Source organism: Lonchura striata, chromosome 17, assembly GCF_046129695.1.
Source record: "Lonchura striata isolate bLonStr1 chromosome 17, bLonStr1.mat, whole genome shotgun sequence".
Classification (NCBI taxonomy): domain Eukaryota; kingdom Metazoa; phylum Chordata; class Aves; order Passeriformes; family Estrildidae; genus Lonchura; species Lonchura striata.
The window spans coordinates 5,227,048-5,244,900 of record NC_134619.1 but is presented as its reverse complement, the minus strand read 5'-3'; the positions used below and the strand labels follow the sequence as shown (position 1 = coordinate 5,244,900).

Below are 17,853 nucleotides of genomic sequence, written 5' to 3'. Positions count from 1 at the left end.
ACAGAACCGGAGCGCTCGCTCGGAGCAGAAAATCACCCGCTCTCATCGTCGGCTAGTAGATCCCCGCCGGGAAGTTTTCGCCCCAGCATCTCCTGGCGGCCCGGGGCGGGGGTGGGGGGCATCACCTCCATACGGGGTGCGGGAGCGAACCCCAAAACCGCAGCGGGGCCCGCAAAGGAGGGAGCCACCCCCAGCCCTCGCCGGTGGCGGGCGGACCCCCCCAGCCCCGCGGCGGGCCCGGGGCGGTGCGGGGCGCGCTGGGGCCGCATGCTGCCCCCGCTCCGCCCGGCCCCGCGCCAGGGGGAGGCTGCGGGCGCGTCCCCCCCGCCGGCAGCGGAGCCGCCGGGACTTATCCCGACCCCCCCTGCCGGGAGGCGCCCAATCCCGATCCCGGCCGGACCGGGGCTGCCCCGAGCCGTCACGTGGGCCGGCCCGCACCGGGGCCGCGTAAAGAGCCCGAGCCGGAGCCGCCGCCGCCACTTCCCCGCCGGGCGCAGCCAGGGACGCGCCCACGGGAGCCGGGGAGGCGACAAGGGGCACAGCGGGGGAGGGCAACCCCTCTCTTCCAGGGATTTTTTTTTTTTCCCTGCCTCCCCCGTGAGCTTCATTGTATTTTTCTTTTTTAATGATTATTTTTATTTTGCTGGGATTTCCCTGGATGGTCTGAGCACAGCTCCATGCCCCCACGGCCATGCCCGGCTCCGCTCTCGGCACGCTGCCATGTGAGTACCTGTGCGGGAGGAGCGGGCCAGGGCGGGATGCTCTTGAGGGGTTCGGCGGCTGCAGCCCTCCGTCTGCACGGACAGGCCTGCTGGAGGGTTACTGCGCTTTTTAACAGGAAAGCGGCAGCGCTGGTGGCTGGGGGACAACGGGGATGCTCCCGATCCTGGATCTCTGCCCAGATCCGTCGGGACCCCGCTCCCGCAGGGAACCCGAGGGGCCGCAGCTGGGCACGTCCTCGCCAACAAGGCCCCGAGCTGCGCTCCAGGCCCCGGGTTTGGGGGGGGAGGGGGGCAAGGACGGGAAGGGAAATACTATTGGGGAAAAAAAATTAATTGTTAGAGTGTTTTTCCGGCCCGTTGGATGTGCCCAGGCGGACGGCGGGGAGGATGAAGTGCCGGAGGGGTCGCTGCCCATTCCAAGGAGGTTAATCCTCTCCGGGCTCAAAGGAAAATTTAAGGGAAAACAAAACAAAGAAAAAAAGTTTACAAATTTCAGCCCCTGCTTGAGGCAAGGAATAGGCGTTTTCGGCGGGGGAAAGGCCGTCGGGTGCCCGGTGTGTGCGGGATCTCAGCCCGCTGCTCTCGGTTCTCCCTCCAGGTTCCTCTGAGTGAGCCCCTCGGCACCGCCGGGCCGCAGCCGGCCGGGCCCTGAGCAGCCGCCGCCGCCGAGGACGGAACATGTATCAGGGTCTGGCCCTCACCCCCAACCATGGCCAGTCGGCTTATTCCCACGACTCCAGCAACTTCCTCCACTCGTCGGCCGGCTCGCCCGTCTACGTGCCCACCACCCGGGTACCCTCCGTCCTCCAGACGCTGCCCTACCTGCAAGGCTGCGAGCCGCACCAGAGCCACCTGGGCAACCCCCCGGGCTGGGGGCAGAGCGGCGGCGAGGCCGGGGCTTTCAACGCCGGCAGCCCCCACCCGCCCTCGGGCTTCTCGTACTCGCACAGCCCGCAGGGCAGCAGCCCCTCGGGCCGCGACGGCGCCTACCAGGGGCCCCTGCTGCTGGGCGGCGGGGGCCGGGAGCAGTACGGCAACGCCTTGGTGCGCTCCGTTAACGGGTCCTACTCCAGCCCCTACCCCGCCTACGTGACCCCCGAGATACCGCCTTCCTGGACGGCCGGACACTTTGAGAGCAGCGTGCTGCACAGCCTGCAGACGAGGCAGGCGGCCTTGCCCGGCCGCAGGTCCACTTTCGGTAGGTCGCCGCCGCCCTTCAGCGACGTCTCGGGGCGCTGGGTGGGAGCCGTCCCCATCCCCATCCCCATCCCCATCCCCGTCCCCATCCCCGTCCCCATCCCCGTCCCCATCCCCATCCCCATCCCATATCCCATCGCAATCCCATACCCCATCCCAATCCCATATCCCGTATCCCATCCCCTCTGTGTGTCGGTAACCCGGCCCCGAGATGAGCTGTCCCGCTGGCATCACCGACGACAGAGGAGAGGATGATTTTATCCAGGGATGGGGAGATGGTCCGGGAATGGGGTGTGTGCGGTTGACCTCGGACAGAGGTGGGATAAGGGAGGGGGATGCGTGTGTGACAAGAAGGGCAAAGACCACGTTTCAAAGCAGAGTAATTCCCCAGGAGGACAGAGAAGCAGAGGCCGTTCAACCCCTTCCCTCCCCACCCCACCACCACCCCCGCGATATCTCCTTCCCACAATATCGACTTTGTGCCTGTGCTTCAATACTTACCCTTGTGTTTAAATTAGCGGGGCAGATTTATAGCTCCCTCCCTTTTAAGTAATTTATTGTGGTAAATTAGTTTATATTTGAACAGACTCTCGGTCTCCTCATTTGCCTTCGCCCAAACAGGTCCGCAGCTGCCTTGCTCTGCGGCCTTTGGGGAGACCCCGAAAGGCGCTCAGGCGTTGAATAATAAACTTCAATTCCTTTGCACCCACACCGAGAGTCCCCTTAAACCAAGCTCTGAGCAAATAAGGTTTCGGGCTTGATTTACCAGGACTCTTCGTGCGCGGGGTTTATAACCCCGGGGGCACTCCACCAGCCTCCTCCGGCTGTGGTTTGCAAAGTCCTTTAAAAGCCACTTCAAGATCTCAGCCGCGTTATCATCTTTACTGCGGTGAACCGAATTATCTTATCTTCACCCCAAGAACAAAGTTAGAGCAGGGAAGCAGCCCCCTCCCCACCGAGCTCCCTCCCCGGCTCGGCTTTTCCTGCCGCGCCGGAGGTGCTGGGCAGCGGTTTCTTTCCAGGGTTTTCCCTTTGTGAAAATCCTTTGCATTGTGCGGGGAAGGATCGTCCTGCTGAGGGAGGTGATGTCTCAGAAATCTTTTCTGCACTTTGAGTTCGGTGCTTTAGGAGCCAGGACAGCGGCTGCCGTCCTCTCTGCCGTTTATTTTTGCTCTTGGATAGTGTAAACTCTCTCAAGTAGCCTAAACTATTATTTATTTCTTTCTTTTTCTCAATTTTCCTTTTTTTTTAATTCAGTGGACTACTGAAATATTTTTTACCTTTTCTCTTTACATTTTATTTTTATTTTCCATTTCCCCCCCTTTAAAGTTTCGCTCTTTTTCCTTTTCCTTTCCATTGCATCATTATTAATCCGATCGAAGATTTTTAACAAAATAATTTAAAATATATTTTTCCTCTAAAGAAAAGAACAAGAACAAGTTCTTTTTAAAAAGAGGGGGGAAAGCGATCGGGAGAAAAAGACCGATTCTCGACCGAGAGGTGTCCCGATTTCGCTCCGGGCTGCCCGTTTGCCGCTGAGCCGTGCTCGGGGCAGGGAGGCACCTCGGACGGTGCTCTGCGGCTCCTTCCTTGGCTTTTTGTTATTTTTTTTTCCCGAAAATTCCTCTCTAGCAGGAACTGGGGTCCCGGGCGGCCGGTGATGCTGTCCTGGGGAGCCCGGGGTGCCCGCGGGTGCCAGCCCGGCATCTCTCGGCGGGCAGCTCAGAGCCTTCCCCGGCCGGGCCGTCCCCCCGGCCAGAGGCTGGGTGTGTTTCGTGACGGAAATCAGGAAAATCGCCCCATTTTGCCCCGTCTCCCATTTATTTTTGCACTCCGGGATAACATCGCACTGTCCCGCTGATGATCCTGAGCGTCCCTTCCCAGGGAGACCCGAGCCGTGCTCAGCGTCTTTGGAGGAATGGATGGGGGAATAGGCGGTCTTTGAACAAAACATTAGAACTTTAAGGTGTGGAAGAAATAAAGGGTTTGTGTCACACTTTTAGGGTGGAGGTAAACCCCCTCCGGACAGGGATTGCCCCTGGTATCGTGGCACGGAGGATTGGGGAGCCGCTCCCGCGGGGTGCCCGGGGACATGCCGGTGCGCCGGGGATGCTGCGGAGCCTCACGGCGCGGGTGTTCATTGCAGAGTACCTGGAGGAGTTCCCCGGGGACGGCCGCGAGTGCGTGAACTGCGGAGCCATGTCCACCCCGCTCTGGAGGAAGGACGGCACCGGGCACTACCTGTGCAACGCCTGCGGGCTCTACCACAAGATGAACGGCATCAACCGGCCGCTCAAGCCGCAGAAGAGGCTGGTAAGAGAGGGAAACCCCGCCGGGATCCCCTGCTCCAGCCCGGCTTGGCTGGACGGGCTGTCACCGTGGCTGTTGGGGTCTCTGGACTTGTGTTAGGCTCTGTTTGACCTCCCACTGATTAAATGCCAGGACACCAGCACAGAACCGGCCGGGGTCAGGGAGAATGGGATGAAGTCAGAGGGGTTTCTGCCCTGGCACGAGTGGAGACAGGGCTGAAGGGACTGGAGGGGTCCCAGGGCAGCACCAGAGCCAGGCAGGAACAATCACTCCTGCCTGTGGTTGGGACCCTGAGGGCTTCCCCTAGCTCTGTTCCTGCAGCGGACGTTCTGCTTTGTATTCTATTATTATTATTATTATTAATTATTATTATTCCCTAGTTCTCCATGCAGACAGACACGGTCTAGGCAGAGCAGTTGAGCAGGAGGCAGGGCTGGTCCTGAGCTGGCCCAGTGGGTTTGTGGCTGCTCACAATTTGAGCAGTACGAGGCCCTGCTCCCCGCTGCCTTCACCCTCCTGCCTTAGAGCAAAATTTGGGGTTTGGCAGTTCCCAGTTTCCCTGCTGTTTAAACCATTAATTCCCTCTGTCAATGTAATATTTGGCTTCCTCCAATTGGTATCCCATGGTGAAAGAGGAAAGGCACATCCTTTTTTATTTTCTTGTGGAGTCGCTTTGGGATGTTTAAATTTGGTGGTAACAGTTTTGGTTTTAGAGCTTGTCATCAGACGCAGTCATTACAAACAGGATGTTTGTTGGAACTGTTCTGGGGAACAGCTGGGAGCTCCTCGGCCTTTCACTAGGGGTGTATTCCTGCTGTTATTTTTTGGTATTGCAAAACAAATTATTAGCAATAACCCAAAAGTGACGGCTTTCTGTGTATGAAAATCAGTCAGGAATAAAGAAAAAACCTGAGACTGAGCAAGATGTTTCATTCTGATTCCGACCCTCGGAAATGCAGCTCTGGATTTGGAAAATGAAATTAGTAGAAGCTCCATGGAAAATACTCCTGTCTTGTTCATCACATTAAAATCAAGGCACTTTTGTGTAACATTCAGCATTGTCCAACAGGATTTGCCTGTCCCTCCAAAATCCTTCTTAAATCTCCTTAAATGTGGTGACATTAAATCTGAACCCCTGGTCGCTGCTGTGCCACAAATCTCAGAGTTACGCTGCCCATTTCTTCAGAGCAAACATGACCTGTGCATACAGAGAGGTGCAAACCAGTTCAAATCCAACTCTGCATTTCAGACTGGCATCCAAATGTGTCACTGGATGAATTTCTAGGGGATTTTTGAGCAGCTTTTCCCTGGGGGAATTGGAGACGTCTCGCTGCTATTCCGTATTTTATTTCCGCACATGGGAAGAGAGACAGCCATGCATTGCCTGCCTGAGCCTCATCTATGGCACCCATCAGGCATTTTTCAACAAACATTTCAACAAAGTTTTCTGATGGAAAACGCCTGTTTGCAGAATTAAGACCATTCCCCAGCGATGAGCAAATATAGTTGGGAATTACCAAAGTACTTCCAAACTTTTTATTGTTTTGGCAATAAATGCCACAATGATAAAGTTTAAATGAAAGAGCTGATTCTTGTGCTGGGGAAGTGTTTTGCTATGGTTGAAATACTTGAGGGGATTTTGGTTTAGGATTAGAAAAGGGGCTGCAATTTTGACTTTCCATTCTGACTTTGGAATGAAACATTTTGAAACCTTGGGTTTTCCCGAGGATGTGAAATGTCTTGTTGCAACAAGTTCTGCCCTTTTGGAAGAAGAAGTGATGGGCAAGAGGGTGCCAGCTCTGGGAGCAGAGCAGTGAATGCAGTGACTCTAAGGCTGTAGAAACAGTGAAATCCATTTTCACAGTGCAGTGAAACACAGACACAGGAAAAAGAAATAGCTTTTCATCCTTTACGTTATGACCTTTGTTCTGTATGTAGACACTGCTCTGGGAGTTATTCTGACTTCTGCTTTCACAAAGCAAAGTCCCTCAGAAGAGAGCACAACACGGCCCAGATAACACTGCAGGAATGATGTCCTGCAGCTCAGCCTGCTCCTGCATGGGAGGGGGAGAGCAGCAGTTCTGTAGTTTCCACTTCATTTTTTGTTTCTTTTTCTTTTTGAGATAAGGGCAACATCCTCTACGCAGCAGGGACAGCCACTCTGCTCCAGCCTGTGTCTGGATTCAAAAGGCCATGGCTCTCAGCAGAGAGGTTTTGTGTTAGAGGAGGATGGAGGCAGTGCTTTATTTTATTTTATTATTTTATTTTATTTTATTTTATTTTATTTTAGGCAGCACCTTTTCTAGACAGTTTCCTAGTGTGTCTCACAAGATGATATCTAAGACCTAGTCTGAAAATGCAGATCAGCTTTGAAACCAGGAGCAGCTGGTGAAGTTGAAGGCAGCTGCAATTCCCCTGTTAGGAGAAGTTCTGCTCTGCACAGTGGAGCCTGTTGGGCAGATGCAGGGGCTGTCCTGTGCTCAGCAGCTCCCACACCACCCAGAGCTGAAGGACTAACCTGTACTGAGAGAAATGTGCTGCTCCAAACCTGCAGCTGAATTCCTCCAGCTTGGCTCAGAAAATACTTTTTCTACCTCAGCCCAGGAGGAATTTTTCAGCCTGTCCTTTTTCAGTTTGCAATGCACAGGGGGTTTGGTGGCACTTTAGGGGAAGGTGGGGATGGGGTGGATCACAGCCCTGGGGCAGTCTAACAGGATCCTGGAGTCACCTCTCAGTGTGTGCCTTGGTGTTTTTCTGCCCTCATTTCTTACTGCTCCCTCATCCTCCAAGGAGCACCTTGAGTAGCAAAGAGCTTTAAGTAACAAAGGCAAATCTCAGGGGATGCTGCTGCCTTTGCCTCTGAGCCTCTGAGTCCCCCACTTTCAGGAGCTGAGCCCAGATACCTCAGCACACTTTGCTATAACTTCTTTGCTGTAAACCACAGGTCCCCTCGAACCTGTTGGAAACGGGGGCATAGAAATATTGATTAAATTTGAGGATTCAATACCTTTTTTTTTTTTTTCTGTGAAACCCAGTGGTTTCTTTTCCACATTTGAAAAGGAGGTGAAGCAAAGTCCCTGACAGCTTGGTCTCCTCAGAAGGACCTTCCCTGCTGTCTTTGAATTTTCTGGGCTCACCAAGCAGCTCTCACACACAGTTAATTCAATAGGCACCAACTCACCATTCCTTGAGCTTATCAGCAGCACTTGGCTGTCAAGCCAGGTCTGTGAAGAGTTTTTGTTTGAGTGTATGGTGCATTTGTATAAATAAACACTGAGCACAATGTTGAAGTCAACAACTTCCTAACAAGGTCAAAATGGTACAAAGGCAGTGGGGTGGAGGCAGGCAGAAATGCATTTTCTTTCAAGAGAATTGCTGGGAAGCCAGCAATAATGTATTGTACTCTCGTCCTTCAGTGAGCAATGGTAGCCTTGACTGTCTCTTGCTAAGCTGGCAGGTTGTGGTGCAGGGGCAGGTTCTCATGGGGTTTCTGAGGTTTAAATTGTGATATTGGTGATGTAGGATGATTTGTCCTCCCCCTGGCTGTGTGAGGAGGAGCCAGCCTGCAGAGTGACGCTCAAGATGTACAGAAGGCACTTGTCACTGTCCCTGCAGGAAGGCCACGAGCAGGTTGTAACCAGTGCTGGCAGGGTGGGCAGAGCTCTGGTGGGGCTGGCTTTGCCCTTGGGCCACCAGAGCCACAGGTCTCATTGTCACCTCATCTGCAAGCTGTGGACAAACCATTCTGTGAAACAGGGAGAGTTTGTCACTCCCTCACAGGGACCTGTGGTGGCCCAGAAAATTTGAGACTTTCCAAAGAGCTTTGCACTGGTGTTTCCCCATCTGCAGGCAGTTATCCCAGGGCTGAGTGGCTCCAAATTCCCCTCTGTGGCCACAGCAGGAGTTGAACCTCAGAGTCCTTGCATCCTTCAGGTGCTCAGCATCTCCCTCTGCTCCCATCTGAGCCGAGGTGCCTCCTGGTTGCAGGGAAGAGCAGCACAGTCCTGGCAGCAGAAAGGCTCTAAAGGCACTGTGCAGCTGCCCCAGGACCTTGCTGTGACACCATGGCAGGGACAAAGATTGTTGTCTCATCCTCTGTGCCAGGCTTGTCAGCTCACGCTTTGGTGTGGTTTTATTTTTGCCTGGCTATTTCTTGCAAGCTCAATAATTCCCAAAGTGGTGCCATTATTTGCAAATAGTTGCTAAGACCTCTTTGCTGAGCAACAAGTGAATCAAACCTAGGGCATGTCACTTGTGCCCCTTGAAACTCAAAGCTGATCTTTATTTGACTGCTAACCTTGTAAAAACATTTCATTTTTAATCCTCTTCTTCCCACCTCATTCATTATATTGCTCACTCACGATATCAAGCAATAATGGAAAAATAAATAAACAGGGAGTTCTTTATTGCCTCCATCACCTTTTGCCTTTGAGCGGATTCAAAACAATTTTTCTGCTGGCTGAAGAACATATTTAGACACCTGAATGTGGAGAGCCTGAGATATTACTTATGCCAGAGGTATCTTACACTTAGTGAGGTCTTTTATTAAAATAGTTTCAATACCTGATGTTAAAATACTTTCAAATGAAATGCCTATTGAGCTGACAAATCTGTATAAAGAGAGATGTGAATTTTCCATCAGCTTGGAGGGAAGTTGTCAGAAATTAGTTTGCTGCTTCTGCCAGAATATTTTCCTTCTCCATTTGGAATTATTAATGTTTAAGAGCCAGCAATCACTGCACTCACAAAATATGTTGTTAATTAATTGTCTTCAGGGTGTTTCTACAGCCTGTAAGAGAACAGATTATCTGTGAGACTTGAAGGATAATCTCCCTGGTCTCATCATGGACCAGTTCAGTTTGGCTCTGCTCACTTTAGCCAACTGATTGCAGTTGTCATAACCCAGAGAATAATTGAGATGTTTCTAACTTCACTGGTAGTTCTGAGTGCAGGAAAACAGAAGAGTTCACTTAAACCATAAGTTTTCTCCATGCATTTAAAGTCCAGCTGGTACTTTCCATCTGAGTGGATGTCTTGGAGGGAAGTTCTCCATGCTCTGAGTCCTGATCACTTCCAGCAAACTTGCTGGAAGTTTGTGAAATGAGTTGCAAGTATATTTTCCAGGTTTACCAATCTCAAAAAAAAAAATAAATCCCAAACCAAAACAAATTTTAAAATCCCAAACCAAACAAACACTTGCAAATTAGAGTGATCTCATTTGAATGTAATTTCTTTGATCTGAATTTGGCTCTCGTGCGTTATGCATTTTCCGGGAATATGGTATACTTGGGGATTTCATTTTGACACGAAAGGAAACTTCCCAGTTCATCTCTCCTGTGTGCACTCACGCGTTTGTTTGCTTGTTTTGAAGTCTTCATCGAGACGTGCTGGCCTTTGTTGCACTAACTGCCACACCACCAACACCACGCTGTGGAGGAGGAACGCCGAGGGCGAGCCCGTCTGCAACGCCTGCGGCTTGTACATGAAGCTCCACGGGGTGAGGAGCACGTCCACACCTGGAGGGACCCTCTGGGATCTGGGATTGCTGCCCAGCAGGTCTGGGAGATCAGCTCTGGAAGGACCAGTCCCTAGACTGGACCCAGCAGAGCTCTACCATCTCCTTGAGCAGTTTAAAGCTCAGTCTGCTGGGGTTCTCCAGGGTGAGGCTGAGGGCGTGCTGGAATGCTCTCAGCTCGCTCAGAGATGTGGATGCTCCATCCCTGGGAGTGTCCAAGGCCAGGCTGGATGGGCCTTGGAGCAGCCTGGGATAGTGGAAGGTGTCCCTGCCTGTGGCAGAGGAGCTGGAGCCACAATGATCTTTCAGATCCCTTCCAACCCAAACCATCTAGGATTCCATGAAATGAAAGCTTACCAGGCTCCAGTAGCTGGAGGCTGAAGCTCCCCAAAGCCAGACTGAGATAAGGAGCTTTTTTCTTCTCTGTGTCCTAGTTAAGAATGTGTGAAGGAGGCTGAGGAGCCCACATGGAGGCTGGCTGATAGCATTTACCCACGGAGGATGGGAGCTGTTGGTGACACGTCCCAGCCCAAGAGGAGACTCCAACCCTCCATAAAGTCTGAAGCCTCTTTACCCCAGGCCTATTCCCTCTGAACCCTGTAGGCTCTCAGTCTGTCAGTGTAATTTAATAGAGCCCCCTCGCAAAGGTCACTAATAAATCAGGAAAAGAAAAATAGGAAATAAAGGAAAAAACAAAATTTGTGGGAAAGCCTTAGCTGTTAGCCTTATATATCTTCCAGCCAAGGCCTGATGCAGAGAATAATAGCTCTTAGTGAAGGACAAGGACTTTAGGTACTTTGCAAGTGCTTCAGCACAGAAATAGGGGAGCAACATGTGTGGGAAGGAGCTGAATAAAGTACAATATTAATGATTTCAAACTTTATGAATGTCAAGGTACCACGACCTCTGGCCATGAAAAAGGAAAGCATCCAGACGAGGAAAAGGAAGCCTAAAAACATTACCAAAGGCAAAGCCTCAACAGGTACAGTGCTTTTATTATCCATCCTGGGGTCTTGGAGAACAGTTCACAATGTTTCCTCTTCTGTAGGAAACTATGATAATTAGAAAATAATGAGAATTTTTCCTTGGTGATTGCTTTAGATCTGGGGCCTGTATTTCTGCATAGACCTTGTGTGATAGGAAGATGCTCGTAGGAAATGTCAGTGCTGTGGGCACCTGGTTCCAGTGCACCAGAGCTCATGTTTGAGCAGATTTGGGCTAAATTGAGTAATGGGGACAAAACACTGCCAGACTGTGAAAGGGTTGCTCCTCCTCTATCAGCATCTTCACAGCCTAATATGACACGTTTTCTGACACAGATGTGTTAGAAAGAAAACAGTAGAGTCATGCTGTGAGATGTCATGGTTGCTGTTAAAATATAAATTCCTTTATATTTTAGGTGCAGGTTTGCACCTATGTTGCTTCACTGCCCTCTACCAATTGTCTTCCAGGATCCACGACTTCGGCCACTAACTCCCCTTCTTCCATTACCAACTCAGACAGCACGGTCACTTTAAAGTCAGAGCCCAGCACAACCTCACAGTACCCCGGACAAACCATCGTGTCGGTGTCCCAGGTAAGGGACAGGGCCAGAGCCATCAGCTGCTGGGCTGGGTGATCCACACATCTCCATGGCCTGGGGGGCCTTGATGAGGTGAAGCAATTAATTCATTGCACTGTGGCCACCAGCCTGGTGGACTCCCTCAGGCTGAGGAGAGCAGTGACAATGAGCCAAGATGCTGTGGATGAGAAAGGTGGCTGGCTGGATCCTGCTGGCTTCCCATGGGATCTTTCATCCTGCAGTGGAGACCTGGGGTGTCCAAACTCTGCTGTGGCTTCAGTGCTGAGCAGAGGTTAATTCCCACCTCCCGCCATGAAAGCACAACTCTGTTGAGTTGATGAGATCAGCCCAGGGTGGAATCCTCTGTAGCTCCCAAGAAAAGGCACCCTGGGCTTGTGTTATCTGCACCTTACAGCCCTGAGGTGCTCGGTGGCCACAGAGCCGTGATGCTGTCAGAGGCCTCACTTCTGTCCCAAGCTTTTCTTAGGGGCTGGTTGCTATTTCACCTTCATATAGGAAAAAAAACCCTCTAAATCCATCCACACATCAAAATTTTGTGGCCCAACACTGTCTTTATGCTGAGTCTAAGCTCTCCCATTGCTGGACATGTGTGTATGCAGAGGAAGCCCAACCTCAGCACCTAAGGGCCTGGTACAGCACTGGTTATACCATATAAGGTGGGGTTTTTTGTTTGAAAACAAGAAATCTGGTTTGTGCTGTGCTTTGAAAAAACATACACACACCTAAAGATCTCCAAACCGGACATATTTAATCAATGAATAAATGCAGATGGGCCCTGGGATGCCTCCTCTTTGCCCGGTCATTTTGCTTGCAGGGACCATCCTGCCCAGCTCCGGACTGCTCTGAAGGGAACTTCAGCACCAGGGATAACCCACCCTGCTCCCAATGCACCCCTCCTCTGCCCTGTGACAAGGGGCCAGTGGCTAGTGGCAGGTTTCTTAAGGCCCCTCTGCTTCCCTCCCCGGGGCAGGCACAGAGCCAGTCGGACGAGGCGCTGGCCGGCGGCCACGGCGAGTTCAAGTTTGAGCCCGAGGACTACAGCTTCTCCCCCGGCAGCATGGCCCCGCAGCCCGGGCTGAGCGTGCCCCTCCGCCAGGACTCCTGGTGCGCCCTGGCGCTCGCCTAGGAACCGCCAGCCTCCAGCAGAGAGCCTCGGGACCAACGCTTGTGGCTGTGTGACGGGCAGGGGGACAAGCTGCCCCGGCGCCTGGCACCGCGGCGGGCCGAGCACGGCCACGGGACAGGTTTCTCCCGGAGGATGCCCATGGAAAACGCCAGCTGGATGGGGCTGGGATGACCCCGCTGTGGCACCAGGACCCCAAAAACTCAGCCTTCCCCAGAGTGACCAGGGCTGCCTCCCCAAGGCCGGAACCCCGGGGCTGCCTCTGTTTTCCTGGGGAAAGCCTTCCTCCTCTGAGACAAAACCAGCAAATAAATGCATCCCAGAATCTGTTTATTCGCAGTGATTTCTCCCTCCTATGACTCCACCGTGTGCAATTTATTCCACTTTCCAATAAAAGACTGTAATAACATGGCACCAAATAACTTAATTTTATTAAAATGCAAGCTACGTGGCCTGCCTTATGTTCTATTGGCCACAACAGGAAGAAAAGAGAAAAAAAAAAAAAAAGAATGGTTGTTTTAAACATTTACTGTTTTATATTAAAAACAATCATCTCTATAGAGTGTTAGCTTCTGAAGCGTTTCGCGTATCAACACTGAGCTGATGAGTCATACATGAAATAAACACGCTGCTCTTCCCTTTCCAGCTCCAAACAAAGAGGTTTTTATTATTATTTTAGGCAAACGACATGACAAAAATGGTCAAAACCTCCCAATAATAAAAGAATACTAAAATGCTGGGTTTTTCTTTTGTATTTCCTGATTGGTTTTGATGTTGCCAAGTGTGAGCATTAGAAAATCAGAAGTTAGTCATCCAAAACTTAGAAAAAAAGCATAAGGGATTGAAAAATAAGGGGTGTGTTGGAAGTGTAATTGTTTGAATCCAGTTTTGGGGATGTTTTGAGTGGAAGACTTCCAGTTTTCAGCCATGCAGAGCAAATTGCTTTTTAATTATTTTAATGAAGGCCAGGTATAAAACAATTTATTGGAGCAGAGCTGTAGCAAAAAAATCTTCAGTGATGCAAAACTGACACCACACTTCCAAAAGCTGGCAACAGCATGCTTCTGCAGCATCTCAGAAGTGGGAAATGGGGGTCCTGTAAGCCCCAAGGAACCTGGGGATGAGGAATAGAACCTGCTGAAGGGGAGAGATGGGTGGGAAATGAGGAGGGAGCAAGGTCATGAAGTTACTTATGGCCTACTTTATTTGTTATTTCTAAATAAAATCCCCAGCTTCGCTGTACAGCTATTTATGGCCAGGAAACTGTCAAGTAATAGTTCCTTTATATAGAAGTTGACCTGTCCAGGGCTTCCTGGAGCAACTCTTCCTCTTGTCAGAAGAGATGGATTGCTTGATTTTTATTATAAACAACAGGCTAAGGAGGATCAGGGAGAGTGATTCTGACATCAAGTCACAACTCAGCTGGGATGGAGGATGATGCTTCCCACCATGCAACCCTTGCTGGAGGAAAGGAGGTGCTGCAAGCACTGGGGAGCATTGGTTCCCTTCAGGGAGGCATGGTGAGGGTTCAAGCCACCCTTTTACCAAAGCCCATGGATGAAAACTGTCTTTGGAGGAGTATTTCTTGTGCCTCCAGAGCCCCATTAGCAGCCTGCATGATGCCAAGCTCCAGTGCCAGGGTGAAGGCTGCCATGGAGTGGCCTCCCTGCGGTGCCAGGCCCATCACTGGCACACCATGTTTGCAGGGCCAGGCTCTGACCATGGATCCACATCTCCAGCGTTTGTTTTTCCACTCTCTGGCCGGCCAACATCCGCAGCAGAGCCAGGCACAGGCAGGCAGCAGATAAGCAGCAGCAGCATGGGGCTGGCAGGGTGCAGCAGCCCAAATCCAGCCCTCGGTGTCCCTCTGAGAGTCGGGGTGATGTGGCCCAAGCTCACTGGCACCCGGGGTGGCATGTCAAGGCAAGGCTGGCAAGAGACAGCAGAGCCTGGGGAATGAGCAGTGTTCCCAGGCAGCTCCCCAAACCCCAGACTGAGCAGGCAGGAAAAAAAAAGGCAGGGCAGCACAAGTCCTGGCAGGATGATTTCTATGGATGGTGGCAGGGGGTCCTCGCTTTTTCATCTGCATGACCCCGAGGAGGAGAGTTATTTTAAAGGCAAACAAGGAGACCTAAACAATGCCAAGATGTTGACACCAGTGGCTCCAGAGGTTTTATTTATTGCCTGTTGGTAACCGTCGACCGAGCGTCAGGATGCTCCGGGGGCTGGTGACAGACGAAACGAGGCAGAGGGACAAGAAGTGAAACAACTGGGACATGTGTAACTTTTCCTTCCTGCTCACTCCCTGCCCTCACTGGGTGACATCACCCACAATGTCAGTTTTTCACTTCTTGGGGGTGTCTTCCAATCTTTCACTCCCATTTCCAGCACAGAAGCCACTCCTGCAGACTTGTGTCCCTTGGTCTCCTCGTGGCAGAGGCAACGTGTCTGCCCAGCCCTGTGGGACAGAGCAAATTCCCTCCAAGCCCTTGCACCCACAGAGAAGCCAGCACTCCTGTTCAGGTCCCAGACTTGCAGACCCACATCCAGACAGATCCATGCAATATTTAGCCATTTTCCTCTCTGTTGCCACTTTGAAGTCCTCCCCTAGGGGATCCACATCTCTTTGTACCCTCCATTACATGGCAAAGAGGAGCATTTTCCCCAGCAGATGTGAACAAAAGCCATGGGAAAGTTTGGATCTTCCCAGCTCAGGGTACATCCTCAGTCCTGCTCCTACAGCCTCCTGGTGGCACAGCCCAGCTCAGCCCACACAGTTTGTCACAGGAATTTGAATGTTTGGGGTGGCAGGGTTGGAGGAGATCAGACACAAAGCTGAGGTCTGGGAGAACCAGACCCTGCAGCTGACCAGGGGCTCCCCCCAGAGCAGGCACTGCCAACAGCAGCTCTGTCACCTTCAGAGAACAACCTTTACTTCTCTTTCCCAAACCTTTCCCAGCCCCCTAGGTGCTCCCTCCCCTTCCAAGGCATGGGGTGTATTTGCTCTCCTGCAGGTCTGGTGGTTTGTGGACAACTATTCTGTTTACTGCTGTTGTACAGCTGCCTCGGAGCTATCAATTGCCTTCGTTCAAAGGTTGCCTGCCCAGATGATTTTACAACATGGCTGCAATGATTTGCTCCATTTTGCACTTTAAACTGATGCCACGGTGATTTCTACCATGTCAGCGAGCAAGTAATGAAGCACTTGAGCCTATAAACACATGTTGTTCTTGTTTATGGTCATATTAATAGCACAATAAAATCATTGCTCACCCAAGCAGTTGCTTAAAAAAAAAAAAAAAATTTGTTTCTTTTAGGTTTCTGCATGGAAAATGGAAAGTTGTGGTTTCATGTCTGCCGGACCCCCAAAGCTCCAGACTCTCTAATGGGGTGTCACTTATGCTGGAGCACAGAACCATCATTTTTCCTGTGCTGCACACAGAAATGTTCAGCACAACTTGTGTGGCAGCTCAGCTGCTCTCTGGGCTCTGCCAGAGCTGCAAATACCACCCAGCTGGTGAGGGGTTTGCGTGTTCCTTGCCCAAGCCCTGGGCACACACAGCCCCCAGCAGAAGCTGTGCCCAGGTCTCTGGTCTGGCTGCTGTGTGCCAGCTGGGGAACACCCCACCATGGTTACAAGGGATGGGGGCATCAAACTTCCTGTCCTTGGCCCTGTGGTTGAAAAGTCTGTGAGGTGTTATGTGGATCCAAGAGATTTCTCCTGGAAAGAAGGTAGAAGCCAGGTACAGCAGTGCTCTAGGGGATGAAGTGGTGTAGGGTTCTCTTGCTGGTTTTTATCTCTCTGGAAGTGATTGGTGATACACAGAGGTCAGTTCAGTGCTCCTTCCCAGTCCCTGTCCACTGCTTCACTGCTCCTCTCCAATGTTTTGGGGTTTTTTTGCCAAGCTGGTGTCATGTGCCAGCCAGGAAAAAAACCTCACGTTGCTTTCCAGGTCAATGTGCTGCAGTAATTAAATATCCAGGCTATTTACTCGTGCAGCAGCTAAAGCAGAGCTGAATATTCAATCTCACCATTGTATGCATAGAAGAAGAAAACAAACAACACCAGTCTTTTCATCACATCAGGTGGTCCTTCCTGGAGAAATCTTTGTGGCCAGGGGTTGGTAGGAGGTGGTGTCCCCAAGAATTTCTTCTGTTCAGTATCAAATTTACATAGAATACTCTTAATGAGGAGCAATAACACCTTCTGCAAAGTGATTTTATTTCAAAGAAGTCCCTCCAAAGGGAAGGTTGTTGAGCAGCACATTCCAGAGAGGCTCTTGTTAAAGGGAGTTATTCCTCATCCAGCTGTCTTTGAAAAGCAGCAATCCCATGTTCCAGTAAAACTTCTACCCAAGAGCACCATCACAGGTAACATGTCAGGGACACTGCAGGTGCTAGCAAGAAGAATGGGGAGAAGTTTTAGGCAGTTTTCATGGTCAAACGTGGCAAAAAAAGCATCTTCACCTACAGTTTTCTGATGCCCTGGGACTGCTGGGGTTTGCCAGCCTTCGCCCTGTTGTTGCAGGCTCTCCTTAACATCGTTGGGAAATGCATTAATTTTGGGATTTCAAGAAAGGTTTTATAGCAAGCATTTCCACAGCAGTGTTAAATGTAGCCAACAGCAGACCTTGACCATTGTGCTGTTTGAAGATGTTGGAGCCTCAGCTGGTGCAAGGTAATACTGCTCAGCAACTCCTCCATAGAACAATTAACCTCAAAAAGGGATGCTATTTGCATTTCCTGATGACCTAGAAGAAAACAGGAGGAAGTAGGAAAATTTTATCATTCAAGTAGAAGATTCTGTCTTGGTTTGGGTGCAAAACCAGTTGCTTCATGCCCAGGAAAGCTTTGGAAGCCCTTGTATAGGGAATGAGTGCAAATAAGTACACATGGGGGGGACAGCTGGATAGAAAACAGCAAAGTTATATGCTTCTTATTTTTTTCCTCCAAACCAAGCAAATGGCTTCAAGCAAACACTGGCAGAAACTTCTTGTTCCAGTTTCACCTGTGCTCACATTTCCCTTCCCAAGGGAAAAGCATGGGACTGACCCTTCTGTGGGACCACCAGAGAGTCTTGGCAGGAAAAGAGAAGTGGGCACAGACAGGATGTGGAGCAGGGCCCTTGTGTCGCTGTTATTGCAGGTGTTGGTGTCATTCCTCCCATCTGGTCACTCCTTGCTTGCAAGTACAGCCCCAGCTCATCAAATGAGTGGAAATTGTGGGAATTTGGCCCCACTGTGACACCCGACTGGAGGGTGTTGAAGCTACTTTTAGTGCTGTGACCTCAGCCAGAGGGTTGGGGCAGACTGCTGGAGACCCCACCCCTCCTGCATGAGCAGGACTAAGGTGAGCCCAAGGTGGAATGGGCGTTAATCATTTACCCCTGGAGGCTGTAACAGAC

At 51.0% G+C, this 17,853-nt stretch overlaps 1 protein-coding gene across 1 annotated transcript; it reads left to right on the top strand.

Moving 5' to 3' along the window:
- The first annotated feature begins 1,400 nt into the window (after positions 1 to 1,400).
- Positions 1,401 to 12,452, top strand: GATA5 (GATA binding protein 5). Its single transcript, XM_021553535.3, has 6 exons — positions 1,401 to 1,920; positions 4,066 to 4,232; positions 9,601 to 9,726; positions 10,639 to 10,726; positions 11,196 to 11,320; positions 12,297 to 12,452. The coding sequence occupies exons 1-6, from the start codon at positions 1,401 to 1,403 to the stop codon at positions 12,450 to 12,452; spliced, it is 1,182 nt and encodes a 393-aa protein (XP_021409210.1).
- The last annotated feature ends 5,401 nt before the right edge of the window (positions 12,453 to 17,853 follow it).